Consider the following 19556-nt stretch of genomic DNA (forward strand, 5'->3'; position numbering starts at 1 on the left):
GATTCTGTTTTCTCCTAAATATTTCATTGATAAAGTTAATGTTTCACTCGTTTGTAGAGATATGTATTGTCCATAATTGTGTATGATTTCATTCATTTCTGATGATTGAGAAGCGAGATATTGAGAATTGAATTTTGGCAGAGTTTAAAACAATGAAAAGTTTAGATTCTGTTTTCTCCTAAACTATTTCATTGATAAAGCTAATGGTTCACTCGTTTGTAGAGATAAGTATTGTCTATAATTGTGTGTGATTTCATTCATTTCTGACGATTGAGAAGAGAGATATTGAGAATTGAATTTTGGCAGAGTTTAAAACATTGAAAAGTTTAGATTCTGTTTTCTCCTAAACTATTTCATTGATAAAGTTAATGTTTCACTCGTTTGTAGGGATCAGAATTGTCTATAATTGTGTGTGATTTCATTCAATTCGGATGATTGAGAATTGAGATATTGAGAATTGAATTTTGGCAGAGTTTAAAACAATGAAAAGTTTAGATTCTGTTTTCTCCTAAACTATTTTATTGATAAAGTCAATGATTCACTCGTTTGTAGAGAAATGTATAGTCCATAATTGTGTATGATTTCATTCATTTCTGATGATTGAGAAGCGAGATATTGAGAATTGAATTTTGGCAGAGTTTAAAACAATGAAAAGTTTAGATTCTGTTTTCTCCAAAACTATTTCATTGATAAAGCTAATGTTTCACTCGTTTGTAGAGATAAGTATTGTCTATAATTGTGTGTGATTTCATTCATTTCGGATGATTGAGAATTGAGATATTAAAAGTTGAATTTTGGCAGAGTTTAAAACAATGAAAAGTTTAATTTCTTTTTTCTCCTAAACTATTTCATTGATAAAGCTAATGTTTCACTCGTTTGTAGAGATAAGTATTGTCTACAATTGTGTGTGATTTCATTCATTTCGGATGATTGAGAATTGAGATATTGAGAGTTGAATTTTGGCAGAGTTTAAAACAATGAAAAGTTTAATTTCTGTTTTCTCCTAAACTATTTCATTGATAAAGTTAATGTTTTACTCGTTTGTAGAGATAAGTATTGTCTATAATTGTGTGTGATTTCATTCATTTCTGATGATTGAGAAGAGAGATATTGAGAATTGAATTTTGGCAGAGTTTAAAACAATGAAAAGTTTAGATTCTGTTTTCTCCTAAACTATTTCATTGATAAAGTTAATGTTTCACTCGTTTGTAGAGATAAGTATTGTCTATAATTGTGTGTGATTTCATTCATTTCGGATGATTGAGAAGCGAGATATTGAGAATTGAATTATGGCAGAGTTTATAACAATGAAAAGTTTAGATTCTGTTTTCTCCTAAACTATTTCATTGATAAAGTTAATATTTCACTCGTTTGTAGAGATAAGTATTGTCCATAATTGTGTATGATTTCATTCATTTCTGATGGTTGAGAAGAGAGATATTGAGAATTGAATTTTGGCAGAGTTTAAAACAATGAAAAGTTTAGATTCTGTTTTCTGCTAAACTACTTCATTGATAAAGCTAATGTTTCACTCGTTTGTAGAGATAAGTATTGTCTATAATTGTGTGTGAATTCATTCATTTCGGATGATTGAGAATTGAGATATTGAGAGTTGAATTTCGGCAGAGTTTAAAACAATGAAAAGTTTAAATTCTGTTTTCTCCTAAACTATTTCATTGATAAAGCTAATGGTTCACTCGTTTGTAGAGATAAGTATTGTCTATAATTGTGTGTGATTTCATTCATTTCTGACGATTGAGAAGAGAGATATTGAGAATTGAATTTTGGCAGAGTTTAAAACAATGAAAAGTTTAGATTCTGTTTTCTCCTAAACTATTTCATTGATAAAGTTAATGTTTCACTCGTTTGTAGAGATATGTATGGTCTATAATTGTGTATGATTTCATTCATTTCTGATGATAGAGAAGCGAGATATTGAGAATTGAATTTTGGCAGAGTTTAAACCAATGAAAAGTTTAGATTCTGTTTTCTCCTAAACTATTTAATTGATAAAGTTAATGTTTCACTCGTTTGTAGAGATAAATATTGTCTATAATTGTGTATGATTTCATTCATTTCTGATGATTGAGAAGAGAGATATTGAGAATTGAATTTAGGCTGAGTTTAAAACAATGAAAAGTTTAGATTCTGTTTTCTCCTAAATATTTCATTGATAAAGTTAATGTTTCACTCGTTTGTAGAGATATGTATTGTCCATAATTGTGTATGATTTCATTCTTTTCTGATGATTGAGAAGCGAGATATTGAGAATTGAATTTTGGCAGAGTTTAAAACAATGAAAAGTTTAAATTCTGTTTTCTCCTACACTATTTCATTGATAAAGCTAACGGTTCACTCGTTTGTAGAGATATATATTGTCTATAATTGTGTGTGATTTCATTCATTTCTGACGATTGAGAATTGAGATATTGAGAATTGAATTTTGGCAGAGTTTAAAACAATGAAAAGTTTAGATTCTGTTTTCTCCTAAACTATTTCATTGATAAAGTCAATGATTCACTCGTTTGTAGAGAAATGTATAGTCCATAATTGTGTATGATTTCATTCATTTCTGATGATTGAGAAGCGAGATATTGAGAATTGAATTTTGGCAGAGTTTAAAACAATGAAAAGTTTAGATTCTGTTTTCTCCTAAACTATTTCATTGATAAAGTTAATGTTTCACTGGTTTGTAGGGATCAGTATTGTCTATAATTGTGTGTGATTTCATTCATTTCTGATGATTGAGAAGAGAGATATTGAGAATTGAATTTTGGCAGAGTTTAAAACAATGAAAAGTTTAGATTCTGTTTTCTCCTAAACTATTTCATTGATAACGTTAATATTTTACTCGTTTGTAGAGATATGTATTTTCCATATTTGTGTATGATTTCATTCATTTCTAATGATTGAGAAGCGAGATATTGAGAATTGAATTTTGGCAGTGTTTAAAATAATGAAAAGTTTAGATTCTGTTTTCTCCTAAACTATTTCATTGATAAAGTTAATCTTTCACTCGTTTGTAGAGATATGTATGGTCTATAATTGTGTATGATTTCATTCATTTCTGATGATTGAGAAGCGAGATATTGAGAATTGAATTTTGGCAGAGTTTAAAACAATGAAAAGTTTAGATTCTGTTTTCTCCTAAACTATTTTATTGATAAAGTCAATGATTCACTCGTTTGTAGAGAAATGTATAGTCCATAATTGTGTATGATTTCATTCATTTCTGATGATTGAGAAGCGAGATATTGAGAATTGAATTTTGGCAGAGTTTAAAACAATGAAATGTTTAGATTCTGTTTACTCCTAAATTATTTCATTGATAAAGTTAATGATTCACTCGTTTGTAGGGATCAGTATTGTCTATAATTGTGTGTGATTTCATTCATTTCGGATGATTGAGAATTGAGATATTGAGAATTGAATTTTGGCAGAGTTTAAAACAATGAAAAGTTTAGATTCTGTTTTCTCCTAAACTATTTCATTGATAAAGTCAATGTTTCACTCGTTTGTAGAGAAATGTATTGTCCATAATTGTGTATGATTTCATTCATTTCTGATGATTGAGAAGCGAGATATTGAGAATTGAATTTTGGCAGAGTTTAAAACAATGAAAAGTTTAGATTCTGTTTTCTCCTAAACTATTTCATTGATAAAGTTAATGTTTCACTCGTTTGTAGGGATCAGTATTGTCTATAATTGTGTGTGATTTCATTCATTTCTGATGATTGAGAAGAGAGATATTGAGAATTGAATTTTGGCAGAGTTTAAAACAATGAAAAGTTTAGATTCTGTTTTCTCCTAAACTATTTCATTGATAACGTTAATATTTTACTCGTTTGTAGAGATATGTATTTTCCATATTTGTGTATGATTTCATTCATTTCTAATGATTGAGAAGCGAGATATTGAGAATTGAATTTTGGCAGTGTTTAAAATAATGAAAAGTTTAGATTCTGTTTTCTCCTAAACTATTTCATTGATAAAGTTAATCTTTCACTCGTTTGTAGAGATATGTATGGTCTATAATTGTGTATGATTTCATTCATTTCTGATGATTGAGAAGCGAGATATTGAGAATTGAATTTTGGCAGAGTTTAAAACAATGAAAAGTTTAGATTCTGTTTTCTCCTAAACTATTTTATTGATAAAGTCAATGATTCACTCGTTTGTAGAGAAATGTATAGTCCATAATTGTGTATGATTTCATTCATTTCTGATGATTGAGAAGCGAGATATTGAGAATTGAATTTTGGCAGAGTTTAAAACAATGAAAAGTTTAGATTCTGTTTTCTCCTAAACTATTTCATTGATAAAGCTAATGTTTCACTCGTTTGTAGAGATAAGTATTGTCTATAATTGTGTGTGATTTCATTCATTTCGGATGATTGAGAATTGAGATATTGAGAGTTGAATTTTGGCAGAGTTTAAAACAATGAAAAGTTTAGATTCTGTTTTCTCCTAAACTATTTCATTGATAAAGTTAATGTTTCACTCGTTAGTAGAGATAAGTATTGTCTATAATTGTGTGTGATTTCATTCATTTCGGATGATTGAGAAGCGAGATATTGAGAGTTGAATTTTGGCAGAGTTTAAAACAATGAAAAGTTTAAATTCTGTTTTCTCCTAAACTATTTCATTGATAAAGCTAATGGTTCCCTCGTTTGTAGAGATAAGTATTGTCTATAATTGTGTGTGATTTCATTCATTTCTGACGATTGAGAAGAGAGATATTGAGAATTGAATTTTGGCAGAGTTTAAAACATTGAAAAGTTTAGATTCTGTTTTCTCCTAAACTATTTCATTGATAAAGTTAATGTTTCACTCGTTTGTAGGGATCAGAATTGTCTATAATTGTGTGTGATTTCATTCAATTCGGATGATTGAGAATTGAGATATTGAGAATTGAATTTTGGCAGAGTTTAAAACAATGAAAAGTTTAGATTCTGTTTTCTCCTAAACTATTTTATTGATAAAGTCAATGATTCACTCGTTTGTAGAGAAATGTATAGTCCATAATTGTGTATGATTTCATTCATTTCTGATGATTGAGAAGCGAGATATTGAGAATTGAATTTTGGCAGAGTTTAAAACAATGAAAAGTTTAGATTCTGTTTTCTCCTAAACTATTTCATTGATAAAGCTAATGTTTCACTCGTTTGTAGAGATAAGTATTGTCTATAATTGTGTGTGATTTCATTCATTTCGGATGATTGAGAATTGAGATATTGAGAGCTGAATTTTGGCAGAGTTTAAAACAATGAAAAGTTTAATTTCTGTTTTCTCCTAAACTATTTCATTGATAAACCTAATGTTTCACTCGTTTGTAGAGATAAGTATTGTCTATAATTGTGTGTGATTTCATTCATTTCGGATGATTGAGAATTGAGATATTGAGAGTTGAATTTTGGCAGAGTTTAAAACAATGAAAAGTTTAATTTCTGTTTTCTCCTAAACTATTTCATTGATAAAGTTAATGTTTTACTCGTTTGTAGAGATAAGTATTGTCTATAATTGTTTGTGATTTCATTCATTTCTGATGATTGAGAAGAGAGATATTGAGAATTGAATTTTGGCAGAGTTTAAAACATTGAAAAGTTTAGATTCTGTTTTCTCCTAAACTACTTCATTGATAAAGCTAATGTTTTACTCGTTTGTAGAGATAAGTATTGTCTATAATTGTGTGTGAATTCATTCATTTCGGATGATTGAGAATTGAGATATTGAGAGTTGAATTTCGGCAGAGTTTAAAACAATGAAAAGTTTAAATTCTGTTTTCTCCTAAACTATTTCATTGATAAAGCTAATGGTTCACTCGTTTGTAGAGATAAGTATTGTCTATAGTTGTGTGTGATTTCATTCATTTCTGACGATTGAGAAGAGAGATATTGAGAATTGAATTTTGGCAGAGTTTAAAACATTGAAAAGTTTAGATTCTTTTTTCTCCTAAACTATTTCATTGATAAAGTTAATGTTTCACTCGTTTGTAGGGATCAGAATTGTCTATAATTGTGTGTAATTTCATTCAATTCGGATGATTGAGAATTGAGATATTGAGAATTGAATTTTGGCAGAGTTTAAAACAATGAAAAGTTTAGATTCTGTTTTCTCCTAAACTATTTTATTGATAAAGTCAATGATTCACTCGTTTGTAGAGAAATGTATAGTCCATAATTGTGTATGATTTCATTCATTTCTGATGATTGTGAAGCGAGATATTGAGAATTGTATTTTGGCAGAGTTTAAAACAATGAAAAGTTTAGATTCTGTTTTCTCCTAAACTATTTCATTGATAAAGCTAATGTTTCACTCGTTTGTAGAGATAAGTATTGTCTATAATTGTGTGTGATTTCATTCATTTCGGATGATTGAGAAGAGAGATATTGAGAATTGAATTTTGGCAGAGTTTAAAACAATGAAAAGTTTAGATTCTGTTTTCTGCTAAACTACTTCATTGATAAAGTTAATGCTTCACTCGTTTGTAGAGATATATATTGTCCATAATTGTGTATGATTTCATCCATTTCTGATGATTGAGAAGCGAGATATTGAGAATTGAATTTTCGCAGAGTTTAAAACAATGAAAAGTTTAAATTCTGTTTTCTCCTAAACTATTTCATTGATAAAGTTAATGTTTCACTCGTTTGTAGGGATCAGTATTGTCTATAATTGTGTGTGATTTCATTCATTTCGGATGATTGAGAATTGAGATATTGAGAATTGAATTTTGGCAGAGTTTAATACAATGAAAAGTTTAGATTCTGTTTTCTCCTAAACTATTTCATTGATGAAGTTAATGTTTCACTCGTTTGTAGGGATCAGTATTGTCTATAATTGTGTATGATTTCATTCATTTCTGATGATTGAGAAGCGAGATATTGAGAATTGAATTTTGGCAGAGTTTAAAACAATGAAAAGTTTAGATTCTGTTTTCTCCTAAACTATTTTATTGATAAAGTCAATGATTCACCCGTTTGTAGAGAAATGTATAGTCCATAATTGTGTATGATTTCATTCATTTCTGATGATTGAGAAGCGAGATATTGAGAATTGAATTTTGGCAGAGTTTAAAACAATGAAAAGTTTAGATTCTGTTTTCTCCTAAACTATTTCATTGATAAAGCTAATGTTTCACTCGTTTGTAGAGATAAGTATTGTCTATAATTGTGTGTGATTTCATTCATTTCGGATGATTGAGAATTGAGATATTGAGAGTTGAATTTTGGCAGAGTTTAAAACAATGAAAAGTTTAATTTCTGTTTTCTCCTAAACTATTTCATTGATAAAGTTAATGTTTTACTCGTTTGTAGAGATAAGTATTGTCTATAATTGTGTGTGATTTCATTCATTTCTGATGATTGAGAAGAGAGATATTGAGAATTGAATTTTGGCAGAGTTTAAAACAATGAAAAGTTTAGATTCTGTTTTCTCCTAAACTATTTCATTGATAAAGTTAATGTTTCACTCGTTTGTAGAGATAAGTATTGTCTATAATTGTGTGTGATTTCATTCATTTCGGATGATTGAGAAGCGAGATATTGAGAGTTGAATTTTGGCAGAGTTTAAAACAATGAAAAGTTTAAATTCTGTTTTCTCCTAAACTATTTCATTGATAAAGTTAATGTTTCACTCGTTTGTAGGGATCAGAATTGTCTATAATTGTGTGTGATTTCATTCAATTCGGATGATTGAGAATTGAGATATTGAGAATTGAATTTTGGCAGAGTTTAAAACAATGAAAAGTTTAGATTCTGTTTTCTCCTAAACTATTTTATTGATAAAGTCAATGATTCACTCGTTTGTAGAGAAATGTATAGTCCATAATTGTGTATGATTTCATTCATTTCTGATGATTGAGAAGCGAGATATTGAGAATTGAATTTTGGCAGAGTTTAAAACAATGAAAAGTTTAGATTCTGTTTTCTCCTAAACTATTTCATTGATAAAGCTAATGTTTCACTCGTTTGTAGAGATAAGTATTGTCTATAATTGTGTGTGATTTCATTCATTTCGGATGATTGAGAATTGAGATATTGAGAGTTGAATTTTGGCAGAGTTTAAAACAATGAAAAGTTTAATTTCTGTTTTCTCCTAAACTATTTCATTGATAAAGCTAATGTTTCACTCGTTTGTAGAGATAAGTATTGTCTATAATTGTGTGTGATTTCATTCATTTCGGATGATTGAGAATTGAGATATTGAGAGTTGAATTTTGGCAGAGTTTAAAACAATGAAAAGTTTAATTTCTGTTTTCTCCTAAACTATTTCATTGATAAAGTTAATGTTTTACTCGTTTGTAGAGATAAGTATTGTCTATAATTGTTTGTGATTTCATTCATTTCTGATGATTGAGAAGAGAGATATTGAGAATTGAATTTTGGCAGAGTTTAAAACAATGAAAAGTTTAGATTCTGTTTTCTCCTAAACTATTTCATTGATAAAGTTAATGTTTCACTCGTTTGTAGAGATAAGTATTGTCTATAATTGTGTGTGATTTCATTCATTTCGGATGATTGAGAAGCGAGATATTGAGAATTGAATTATGGCAGAGTTTATAACAATGAAAAGTTTAGATTCTGTTTTCTCCTAAACTATTTCATTGATAAAGTTAATATTTCACTCGTTTGTAGAGATAAGTATTGTCCATAATTGTGTATGATTTCATTCATTTCTGATGGTTGAGAAGAGAGATATTGAGAATTGAATTTTGGCAGAGTTTAAAACAATGAAAAGTTTAGATTCTGTTTTCTGCTAAACTACTTCATTGATAAAGCTAATGTTTTACTCGTTTGTAGAGATAAGTATTGTCTATAATTGTGTGTGAATTCATTCATTTCGGATGATTGAGAATTGAGATATTGAGAGTTGAATTTCGGCAGAGTTTAAAACAATGAAAAGTTTAAATTCTGTTTTCTCCTAAACTATTTCATTGATAAAGCTAATGGTTCACTCGTTTGTAGAGATAAGTATTGTCTATAGTTGTGTGTGATTTCATTCATTTCTGACGATTGAGAAGAGAGATATTGAGAATTGAATTTTGGCAGAGTTTAAAACATTGAAAAGTTTAGATTCTGTTTTCTCCTAAACTATTTCATTGATAAAGTTAATGTTTCACTCGTTTGTAGGGATCAGAATTGTCTATAATTGTGTGTGATTTCATTCAATTCGGAAGATTGAGAATTGAGATATTGAGAATTGAATTTTGGCAGAGTTTAAAACAATGAAAAGTTTAGATTCTGTTTTCTCCTAAACTATTTTATTGATAAAGTCAATGATTCACTCGTTTGTAGAGAAATGTATAGTCCATAATTGTTTATGATTTCATTCATTTCTGATGATTGTGAAGCGAGATATTGAGAATTGTATTTTGGCAGAGTTTAAAACAATGAAAAGTTTAGATTCTGTTTTCTCCTAAACTATTTCATTGATAAAGCTAATGTTTCACTCGTTTGTAGAGATAAGTATTGTCTATAATTGTGTGTGATTTCATTCATTTCGGATGATTGAGAAGAGAGATATTGAGAATTGAATTTTGGCAGAGTTTAAAACAATGAAAAGTTTAGATTCTGTTTTCTGCTAAACTACTTCATTGATAAAGTTAATGCTTCACTCGTTTGTAGAGATATATATTGTCCATAATTGTGTATGATTTCATCCATTTCTGATGATTGAGAAGCGAGATATTGAGAATTGAATTTTCGCAGAGTTTAAAACAATGAAAAGTTTAAATTCTGTTTTCTCCTAAACTATTTCATTGATAAAGTTAATGTTTCACTCGTTTGTAGGGATCAGTATTGTCTATAATTGTGTGCGATTTCATTCATTTCGGATGATTGAGAATTGTGATATTGAGAATTGAATTTTGGCAGAGTTTAATACAATGAAAAGTTTAGATTCTGTTTTCTCCTAAACTATTTCATTGATGAAGTTAATGTTTCACTCGTTTGTAGAGACAAGTATTGTCCATAATTGTGTATGATTTCATTCATTTCGGATGATTGAGGAGCGAGATATTGAGAATTGAATTTTGGCAGAGTTTAAATAATGAAAAGTTTAGATTCTGTTTTCTCCAAAACTATTTCATTGATAAAGTTAATGTTTCACTCGTTTGTAGAGATATGTATTGTCTTTAATTGTGTATGATTTCATTCATTTCTGATGATTGAAAAGAGAGATATTGAGAATTGAATTTAGGCTGAGTTTAAAACAATGAAAAGTTTAGATTCTGTTTTCTCCTAAACTATTTCATTGATAAAGTTAATGTTTCACTCGTTTGTAGAGATATGTATTGTCTATAATTGTGTATGATTTCATTCATTTCTGATGATTGAGAAGAGAGATATTGAGAATTGAATTTTGGCGGAGTTTAAAACAATGAAAAGTTTAGATTCTGTTTTCTCCTAAATATTTCATTGATAAAGTTAATGTTTCACTCGTTTGTAGAGATATGTATTGTCTATAATTGTGTATGATTTCATTCATTTCGGATGATTGAGAATTGAGATATTGAGAATTGAATTTTGGCAGAGTTTAAAACAATAAAAAGTTTAGATTCTGTTTTCTCCTAAACTATTTCATTGATAAAGTTAATGCTTCACTCGTTTGTAGAGATATGTATTGTCCATAATTGTGTATGATTTCATTCATTTCTGATGATTGAGAAGCGAGATATTGAGAATTGAATTTTGGCAGAGTTTAAAACAATGAAAAGTTTAAATTCTGTTTTCTCCTAAACTATTTCATTGATAAAGTTAATGCTTCACTCGTTTGTAGAGATATGTATTGTCCATAATTGTGTATGATTTCATTCATTTCTGATGATTGAGAAGCGAGATATTGAGAATTGAATTTTGGCAGAGTTTAAAACAATGAAAAGTTTAAATTCTGTTTTCTCCTAAACTATTTCATTGATAAAGTTATTGTTTCACTCGTTTGTAGAAATAATTATTGTCTATAATTGTGTGTGATTTCATTCATTTCTGATGATTGAGAAGAGAGATATTGAGAATGGAATTTTGGCAGAGTTTACAACAATGAAAAGTTTAGATTCTGTTTTCTCCTAAACTATTTCATTGATAAAGTTAATGTTTCACTCGTTTGTAGAGATAAGTATTGTCTATAATTGTGTGTGATATCATTCATTTCGGATGATTGAGAAGAGAGATATTGAGAATTGAATTTTGGGAGAGTTTAAAACAATGAAAGGTTTAGATTCAGTTTTCTCCTAAACTATTTCATTGATAAAGTTAATGTTTCACTCGTTTGTAGAGATGTGTATTGTCCATAATTGTGTATGATTTCATTCATTTCTGATGATTGAGAAGAGAGATATTGAGAATTGAATTTTGGCAGAGTTTCAAAGAATGAAAAGTTTATATTCTGTTTTCTCCTAAACTATTTCATTGATAAAGTTAATGTTTCACTCGTTTGTAGAGATAAGTATTGTCTATAATTGTTTGTCATTTCATTCATTTCGGATGATTGAGAATTGAGATATTGAGAATTGAATTTTGGCAGAGTTTAAAACAATGAAAAGTTTAGATTCTGTTTTCTCGTAAACTATTTCATTGATAAAGTCAATGTTTCACTCGTTTGTAGAGAAATGTATTCTCCATAATTTTGTATGATTTCATTTATTTCTGATGATTGAGAAGCGAGATATTGAGAGTTGAATTTTGGCAGAGTTTAAAACAATGAAAAGTTTAGATTCTGTTTTCTCCTAAACTATTTCATTGATAAAGTCAATGTTTCACTCGTTTGTAGAGAAATGTATTGTCCATAATTGTGTATGATTCCATTCAATCATCAGAAATGAATGAAATCACATACAATTATAGACAATACTTATCTCTACAATCGAGTAAAATATTAATTTTATCAATGGAATAGTTTAGGAAAAAATTAAACCTAAAGTTTTCATAGTTTTAAACTCGGCCAAAATTCAAGCCTCAATATCTAGTTTCTCAATTATCAGTAATGAATGAAATCTTACACAAGTATAGACAATACTTTACTTCTCTTTCTCTCTTTTATTACTTCAGCGCGGGACTTTTTGTCTTTGCTGTTTCCTGTCTGAAGACCAAATTGTAAAATGAACTTTTTCATTATCACCAAGCATCAAAGCGGATATAGCAAATCCCTAAGACTTTTACTAGAAGTAAGAGAGAGACAACAAAATGAGATACTTAGCTGAGTTTCATGATTATTTTAATTGTGTAGCCCCGAGTAAATTTTCAATTTTACATTCGATGAAAAACTCCTAATTCATTTTGACTATTTTAAAGGATAAAGGTTTTAGGAGCAAAAGGTTGCTATAAAGAATTAATAATTTTATTTTAATTTTTAACAATAAACTGTAAATTTTAGGTACAAAAAAGGTAGAGATAGAAACTTTATTTGTTACAGAATCGTTTTAATACTCAATCAAATTATTATATAAAAATTAAAGGTCCTGATTTTGTACACAATTTGCTATTGTTTTTGTTGTAGCCCTGATGTTAAGACAACAAAATGTGATACTTATTTTCATTTAGATTCAGTTTTCTCCTAAACTATTTCATTTATAAAGTTAATATTTTACTCGTTTGTAGAGATTAGTATTGTCTGTAATTGGGTATGATTTCATTCATTCCTGATGATTGAGAAGCGAGTTATTGCGGTTTGAAGTTTGGAAGAGTTTAAAACTATGAAAAGTTTAGATAGGAGTATATTTGGATACTAATTTCTTTTTGAACCGCACGTTTACAAGTTGAACAAGTAAGCCAATTTATTAATTTGGTGGTAAACACATTTAATTAATGGTTTTTGTAGAAACGGAGAGAAAAAATCTCTCTATTTCACTTAGCATTTGTTGGACATTGGTTGGTATGGGGAAATTTTAAGGGCTAATGGGGGATTTCATTTGCATGGACACCATGAATGGGTACTCGTCGAAAGGGCTTCTTTACACGCTATTTCTAGATAGATATTCCAGACAATAAACCTAGCCGACAGCTATGCTGAGCTATAAGGAGCTTCAGTGGTGGAAATTAACACAAGAATGGGACATTGTTTTAATAAAAGGATTATTCATTGTAATACGAAAATTTCTTTTTATTGGAAATTAACTCTAATACATTTATTATAATATTACAGTTATTTTCCAAAAGTGTAATTGTACAAATAAATTAAAGCAAATAAGAAGCTGTTGCGTCAAGAATTTTTATTTTTATTTTTAGTGTAAGATAAAATCACAAGTGGTCGATTGGTCAACCTATGCAAGATAACCTACCTGTTTGGTACAAAGTCGTTTACATATGTACGTGTGTATATATAAGTTGTTGCAAACCAATGAGAGCACTTATGAATGAAGATTTCATGATGATTAAATTAGGTGAGTGAATATTTGGATTAATTATTCAGTTAATGTGGTTGATTTTGTTCAGTTACCAATGTTGTTAATAGTTTTCGACGATTTGTTCGGTAATGTACGCCTATTGAGGCGGATAAATGTGTCATTGTTGTTGAAATCTATTTAGCTTTCAATTTAATCTCGAACTCTTTTTTGCTTTCTCTAAACTATTGTGCTCAAGCTCATTTTGAGATTATGATTTTTTACCGGACGTAGCCGTTTTTGAAGTCTCCTGAGAAGGAAATGTATTTTTTTTAATAAAATAAAAAAATTAATATATTAAAATATGTTCTATAAGTGGGTGCCACCCGATAACAAGTTGTTTTTTCACGTTTTCCACAATAATATATAGATATATATTTCAACAATTAGGGAATTAGAAGAATTGGGGGGAATACGCTGTGTAGTTAGCGTATACTAGGCGAAGATTGTTAATAATTTATTGTGACTAAAAAATTAAAAGTTATGAATTAGAGCCTTTAGTGTAGAGGCAAAATTGGTGACAGTTACGCACTGGCCTCAAAATAGTTGGTTCCTTTCATTTCAAAGGATTCCCAATTTTTTCCGACGGGCTTTACATTCCACTACCAATTAGGTGTCGTAGACGGAGACGACTAGCAAAAATACTTTACTATAAATTTCTCATATTAGCCATTAAATAAAATCCAAGGGCTAGAACAGGGGAATCGAACCCACTAAACCAACAATACACCTTAGCTTTGCGGGTCTAGCCTATAACCGCTCGGCTATCGTGGCGTGTAAAATGTATATTACTTTATGAAGTTATGAATTACAATGACGTGAAATTATACTTTTCATTTTTTTTTTTTTTAGGTTTATTATTAGCCTGTGTTTTTACCATCTCTTCGGCGTTTACATGCTATTCCACTTTAACCTACAATTGGCCAAATCCTGAGGATTGTCAAAAATTTTACCACTGTGCGTATGGTAGAGCCATTGAAGATAGATGTATCACAAAATTAAGAAAGTTTAATCCGAAGACGTTGCAATGCGATTGGGCGTGGAAAGTGGATTGTACGGCTGTACCACACCTACCAATTCTATATTCTGAAGTGGTAAAACAAAATGATCCGCCTGTAGGGCCATCAGTACCTGCCCATGAAGATGTTCCACATCATCCAGATCCTGTTTTATAAGGTCCAGTTAATGAAGTGGATCCAGCTTAGTAGTGGCTTGGGAACATTGATGATGAGGAGTAGTCACTTTACAAATTTAGAAGTCATCTAAGTCCACAAACGGAATGAAGAAAATTAGGAGATAATAACAATAATAATGAACAGTTCCCTAAGATAGTAACACATACCTACCACCCCTATTTTAAAATGGGATACAATAGCAAATTGTGTACAAAATCAGGACCTTTAATTTTTATATAATAATTTGATTGAGTATTAAAACGATTCTGTAACAAATAAAGTTTCTATCTCTACCTACTTTAAACCTAAAGTTTACAGTGTGTTGTTAAAAATTAAAATAAAATGTTAATTCTTTATAGCAATCTTTTGCTCCTAAAACCTTTATCCTTCTATATAGTCAAAATGAATTAGGAGTCTTTGATCGAATGTAAAACTGAAAATTTACCTGGGGCTACTCAGTTAAAATAGTATAGCATCTCATTTTGTATCTCTCATTCAAATCACACACAATTATAGACAATTCTTATTTCTAAAACGAGTAAAATATTAACTTTATCAACGATATAGTTTGGGAGAAAACTAAGTCTAATGTTTTTATAGTTTTAAACTCAGCTAAAATTCAAGTTTCAATTTCTCTCTTCTCAATCATTCGAAATGAATGAAATCTTACACAATTATATACAATACTAATCTCTACAAACGAGTAAAATATTAACTTTATCAATGAAATAGTTTGGGAGAAAACTAAGTCTAAACTTTTTATAGTTTTAAACTCTTCCAAAAATAATATTATTATTATTGTTATTATCAGTAGGTATTACCAATTTTGACATTCATTTTTAATTAAAACTGTCCGGTAGGACAGTTGTATAAGGGTTGATCATCAAAAACTGCAGGAAAAAGCGTAACGTTGAAAAACACCCAACTTTGACAATTTTTTTCTCTTTTTCTATAAAAGATAAAATTCCCAAATTTTCTTTATAATGTAGGGCAAACCCTCCTTTATAACTGTAATTTTTTTGCAACAACCTAGATCTGATAGATTTTGAGAAAAAAGTTGCCGAAAATGTGCAAAAACGGCATTTTCAAAAATTGTTGTTGTTCTTGTTCTTCTTGTTGTTGTTGTTGTTGTTGTTGTTGTTGTTGTTGTTACCTTTTTTGTAAACTGCGTAGCGCCTAAACGCGTGAACCGATTTTCATGAATGAGGTGTCATTCGATTCGGAATTTTATGTAGATGTGCCTTTTGGGGGTCTCGTCGCTGTACATCGAATGGGAGAGGAGTTAGCCCCCTTTATGTAAGCCCCCTCCAAAATTATTATTACTAATTACTCTGTAAATCTTGGCCCGATTTTGATAAAATTTGGTAGGGTGATAGGGTTAGGGCTCCCCTACATAACATTAAAGCGACGATCTAATCTTACACTTGTTAAGGGGAAGTATAGCAATCGTTTCAAATTATCGACACGTGAACTGATTTTCATAAATAAAGTGTCATTCGAATCGAAATTTTGTACAGATTTGCATTTTAAAAGTCTCGACGCTACGCCTCATAAGGAGGGGAGTTTGCCCCACCCAAGTAAAGCCCTTTCTAAAACTATTATTACCAATATTTCCATAACGCTTAGTCCGTTTTTGATAAAATTTAGCACGAAGAAGTGATTAAAGGTCCTCTACGTGGCAGTGAAGTGCCATCGTGCTCTTACACCTACTAAGAGGAAGTCTTGCAACTGTTAAAATTATCAATGGGTGAACCGATTTACATCAATGAATTGTCGTTCGATTCAAAATCTTTGCCTCTTTGCCTTTTTGGGAGAAGTACTGTATTCGCAGTTTGTTTTTCTTACTCCTCTTAAAAGGAAGTACTGAAATCGCAGTTTAATTTTGCTAGTTACGTACAAATACCTTCCTATTTTATTCAAAACGCTTTCTCAAAAAAATTGTTATTGAGGATGGCAACTATAATCATTCTTTATAAAGATCTCTCCAGTGGTAGTTACAGTTCCGACTTAACACCTTTTCATGTTATAATGATAGAATTGCTTATTCCAAATTTTAAACAAATCTGTAAAGCAGATATGTAACTTCGCAAAATAGACAAAAATGAAAATCTATCCAAAAGGTACAAAAATCTCCTTAACAAAAACTTACAGTTTTAAAAGTTAAGTATAAGGGTTGATTAAACGCCAAAAGGTACACAAATCAGCTAGTACCCAACATTTCATTCATGCTTAGTTCATATAATTTAAGTAATTTTGCTGCATTAACTTTTCCTTCACATTTTTTAGAATTTATTAGATATCACAGACCCTTATGCTGGCCAGTTCATTCATAATATTATTTTGTTATAATTATGATAAGATGTATATTATATCCGTTTTTAAATAGGTACTTTATTTTAACTCTATTCCGAATTATTCTTCGGATTTAGCTTTAATTTGCCCTTTATTCTGAGATGTCACATATATACGATATATGCAAAAGTAGAAAAAGACAAAGTTAGAGTCGGCTACTGTTTAAATTTGAATCACGGATTTAAAAGAATATTTCAGTCTTGAATTCGTCTTACCGAAATATTCGTGAGCACAAATAACACACAGTTAATAACAAGTAGATTATTCAACATTATTTATTCATTTCTCAATTGTAATTTAATTTAGACCCCCTAATTTTACTTATAGTAAAATACTGGAATAATTAGATGTCCTAAACGTATGCATATCTCATTTATTTTATATTACATGTATACAACATTGTGGGAAGAACACCTAGATTGAGAATGTAATTGAAGAAAACCATATTATTTGCGATAAAGCCAGATAATTATTACCTTTAATTATAAACGTTTGGCTACTACATAAAATAACAATTACTTTAATCGAAGAATGAACTTAAACAGACGATTTAAAAAAATAAATAAAATAAAATAAATAAATAAAATAAACAAAATCATTGATGTATGTTGATGTAAGCATTTTTTCAAAAAGTTTTTGAATTTTTTAACCTGTAATTAATAGTTTGATTATTATAGATTAATATTAATAGATATTAAAGTCAATCTACAGTGCTACTTGAACAAATATTTTGTAGATAAATATGGCCAGCATAAGGGTCTGTGATATCTAATAAATTCTAAAAAATGTGAAGGAAAAGTTAATGCAGCAAAATTACTTAAATTATATGAACTAAGCATGAATGAAATGTTGGGTACTAGCTGATTTGTGTACCTTTTGGCGTTTAATCAACCCTTATACTTAACTTTTAAAACTGTAAGTTTTTGTTAAGGAGATATAATCTACGTTTATATTTTTTTCACATTTAGAATGCTAAACCAAAAATGTGTTAACTTAATATGGTTTCGTAATTAGCCTGATAGAAATATGAGTCACCTGGTAATTGGTAATAATGGTAAAACAAACCTTCCTAATGAGCCTCACACGATGATGGCTCTCGTCATTGTTGTCTACAACAGAAACACGTCATCATCTCCAAAAGCACTTTAATTAAAAAAAATCGAAAACAAAACAAAACGGAAATTAGATTTAAAGATAAATACGCTTAAAACAAAGTACATTAATGTAAATTAGTCAAAAATATGTTTAAATTATAATTTTTATAGGGTAATAAAAAAAGAACATGAAAATTAGATAGTCAATATAAAAATTTAGAAAAGAAAATATGATCTTAGAACACAGGATCATTTAATGAATTTTCACCTTCTCGTGCTCTAATTCTAATTAAGAGGAGGCATTGTGATCGTGCAGATTTTGAGATTTCACCGGAAATATCCGCTTTGAGGTCTCTAGAGGTCCACCGGAAATTGAGGTGGGTGTTTTCCTAGTACTATACTCGGACATACCTTTAATTTGGAACCAACGCAAAATGAAAGAAGAGTGATTAGGTAATAACGCTAGATTTGGACTTACTAGATTTCTTATCAGCAATAAAATTTTTACATAAATAACGCACCACCATATATATATTATATAATGCCGTTTAATTTCGACTTACATGTGTGACACAGTACTGTGAATTTCAGCCAAGCATTCGCCCAACATCTCTATCGACTTCAGACACAACAGTTCAAAATTCTAAGCCTAATAACCAATCCACCTCTATATTACATCTGTAATATAATCATTCACTTTCATCAAAACATATCTTAAATTCAAGATTTTTAATCAGCATCCTACACAAGATTCAATGTCCAGACGGTGTTCTTTCGACACAGAGCACACTAGTAAGAAGCTCCAAGAAAGTAAAAAAGAAAAAATCTAATCGCTTTACAGCTGAATTTGAACCCGTGATCTCCGCATTGGAATACAGTAGGTTAGGTTGGGTAATGACTATTTTTTTTCAGGAGTCCAACTACCCAAATTGGGTGTCGTGGACGGAGACGACTAGCAAACAAACATTACTATAAATTTCTCATATTTACCCTTATATAAAATCCAAGTACTAGTGACTGAGAAGCGAATCTACTAAACCAGCAATACATCTCAGCTTTGCGAGTCTAGCCTATAACCGCCTAACATACTTTACTATGAATTTCTCACGTATTAACCATTAAATAGAAACCAAAGCCTAGACTAGTACCGCAATACTTCTTAGCTTTGCGGGTCTAGCATATAATCGCCTAACATATTACACTTTATTATAAATTTCTCATATTTACCCTTAAATAAAATCCAAGGCCCAGACTGGGGGAATCGAACCCACTAAACCAACCATACATCTCAGCTTTGCGAGTCTAGCCTATAACCGCCTAACATACTTTACTATGAATTTCTCACGTATTAACCATTAAATAGAAACCATAGCCTAGACTAGTGCCGCAATACATCTTAGCATTGCGGGTCTAGCCTATAACCGCTCGGCTACCAGTGAAATCCAGTATTCGCTAACCACTCAGCTAATCCAATCTTTCCACTCATGTTATATCACATTATTACTCGATTTGTTTTTTTTTATAGCTGTAATCACAACTGCTGTAGTAAATTTCAAT

The 19556-nt window shown here is 29.8% G+C and overlaps 1 protein-coding gene across 1 annotated transcript; it reads left to right on the top strand.

Moving 5' to 3' along the window:
- The first annotated feature begins 13259 nt into the window (after window positions 1-13259).
- On the top strand, window positions 13260-14696 carry LOC141451600 (uncharacterized). The gene is made up of 2 exons (XM_074123060.1): window positions 13260-13378; window positions 14231-14696. Exons 1-2 carry the CDS (start codon window positions 13261-13263, stop codon window positions 14551-14553), a joined length of 441 nt encoding a protein of 146 aa, XP_073979161.1. The 5' UTR covers window position 13260; the 3' UTR covers window positions 14554-14696.
- The last annotated feature ends 4860 nt before the right edge of the window (window positions 14697-19556 follow it).

The sequence above is a fragment of the Rhodnius prolixus genome, unplaced genomic scaffold (assembly GCF_049639745.1).
Source record: "Rhodnius prolixus isolate KJV_2025 unplaced genomic scaffold, Rpr scaffold_1, whole genome shotgun sequence".
Classification (NCBI taxonomy): domain Eukaryota; kingdom Metazoa; phylum Arthropoda; class Insecta; order Hemiptera; family Reduviidae; genus Rhodnius; species Rhodnius prolixus.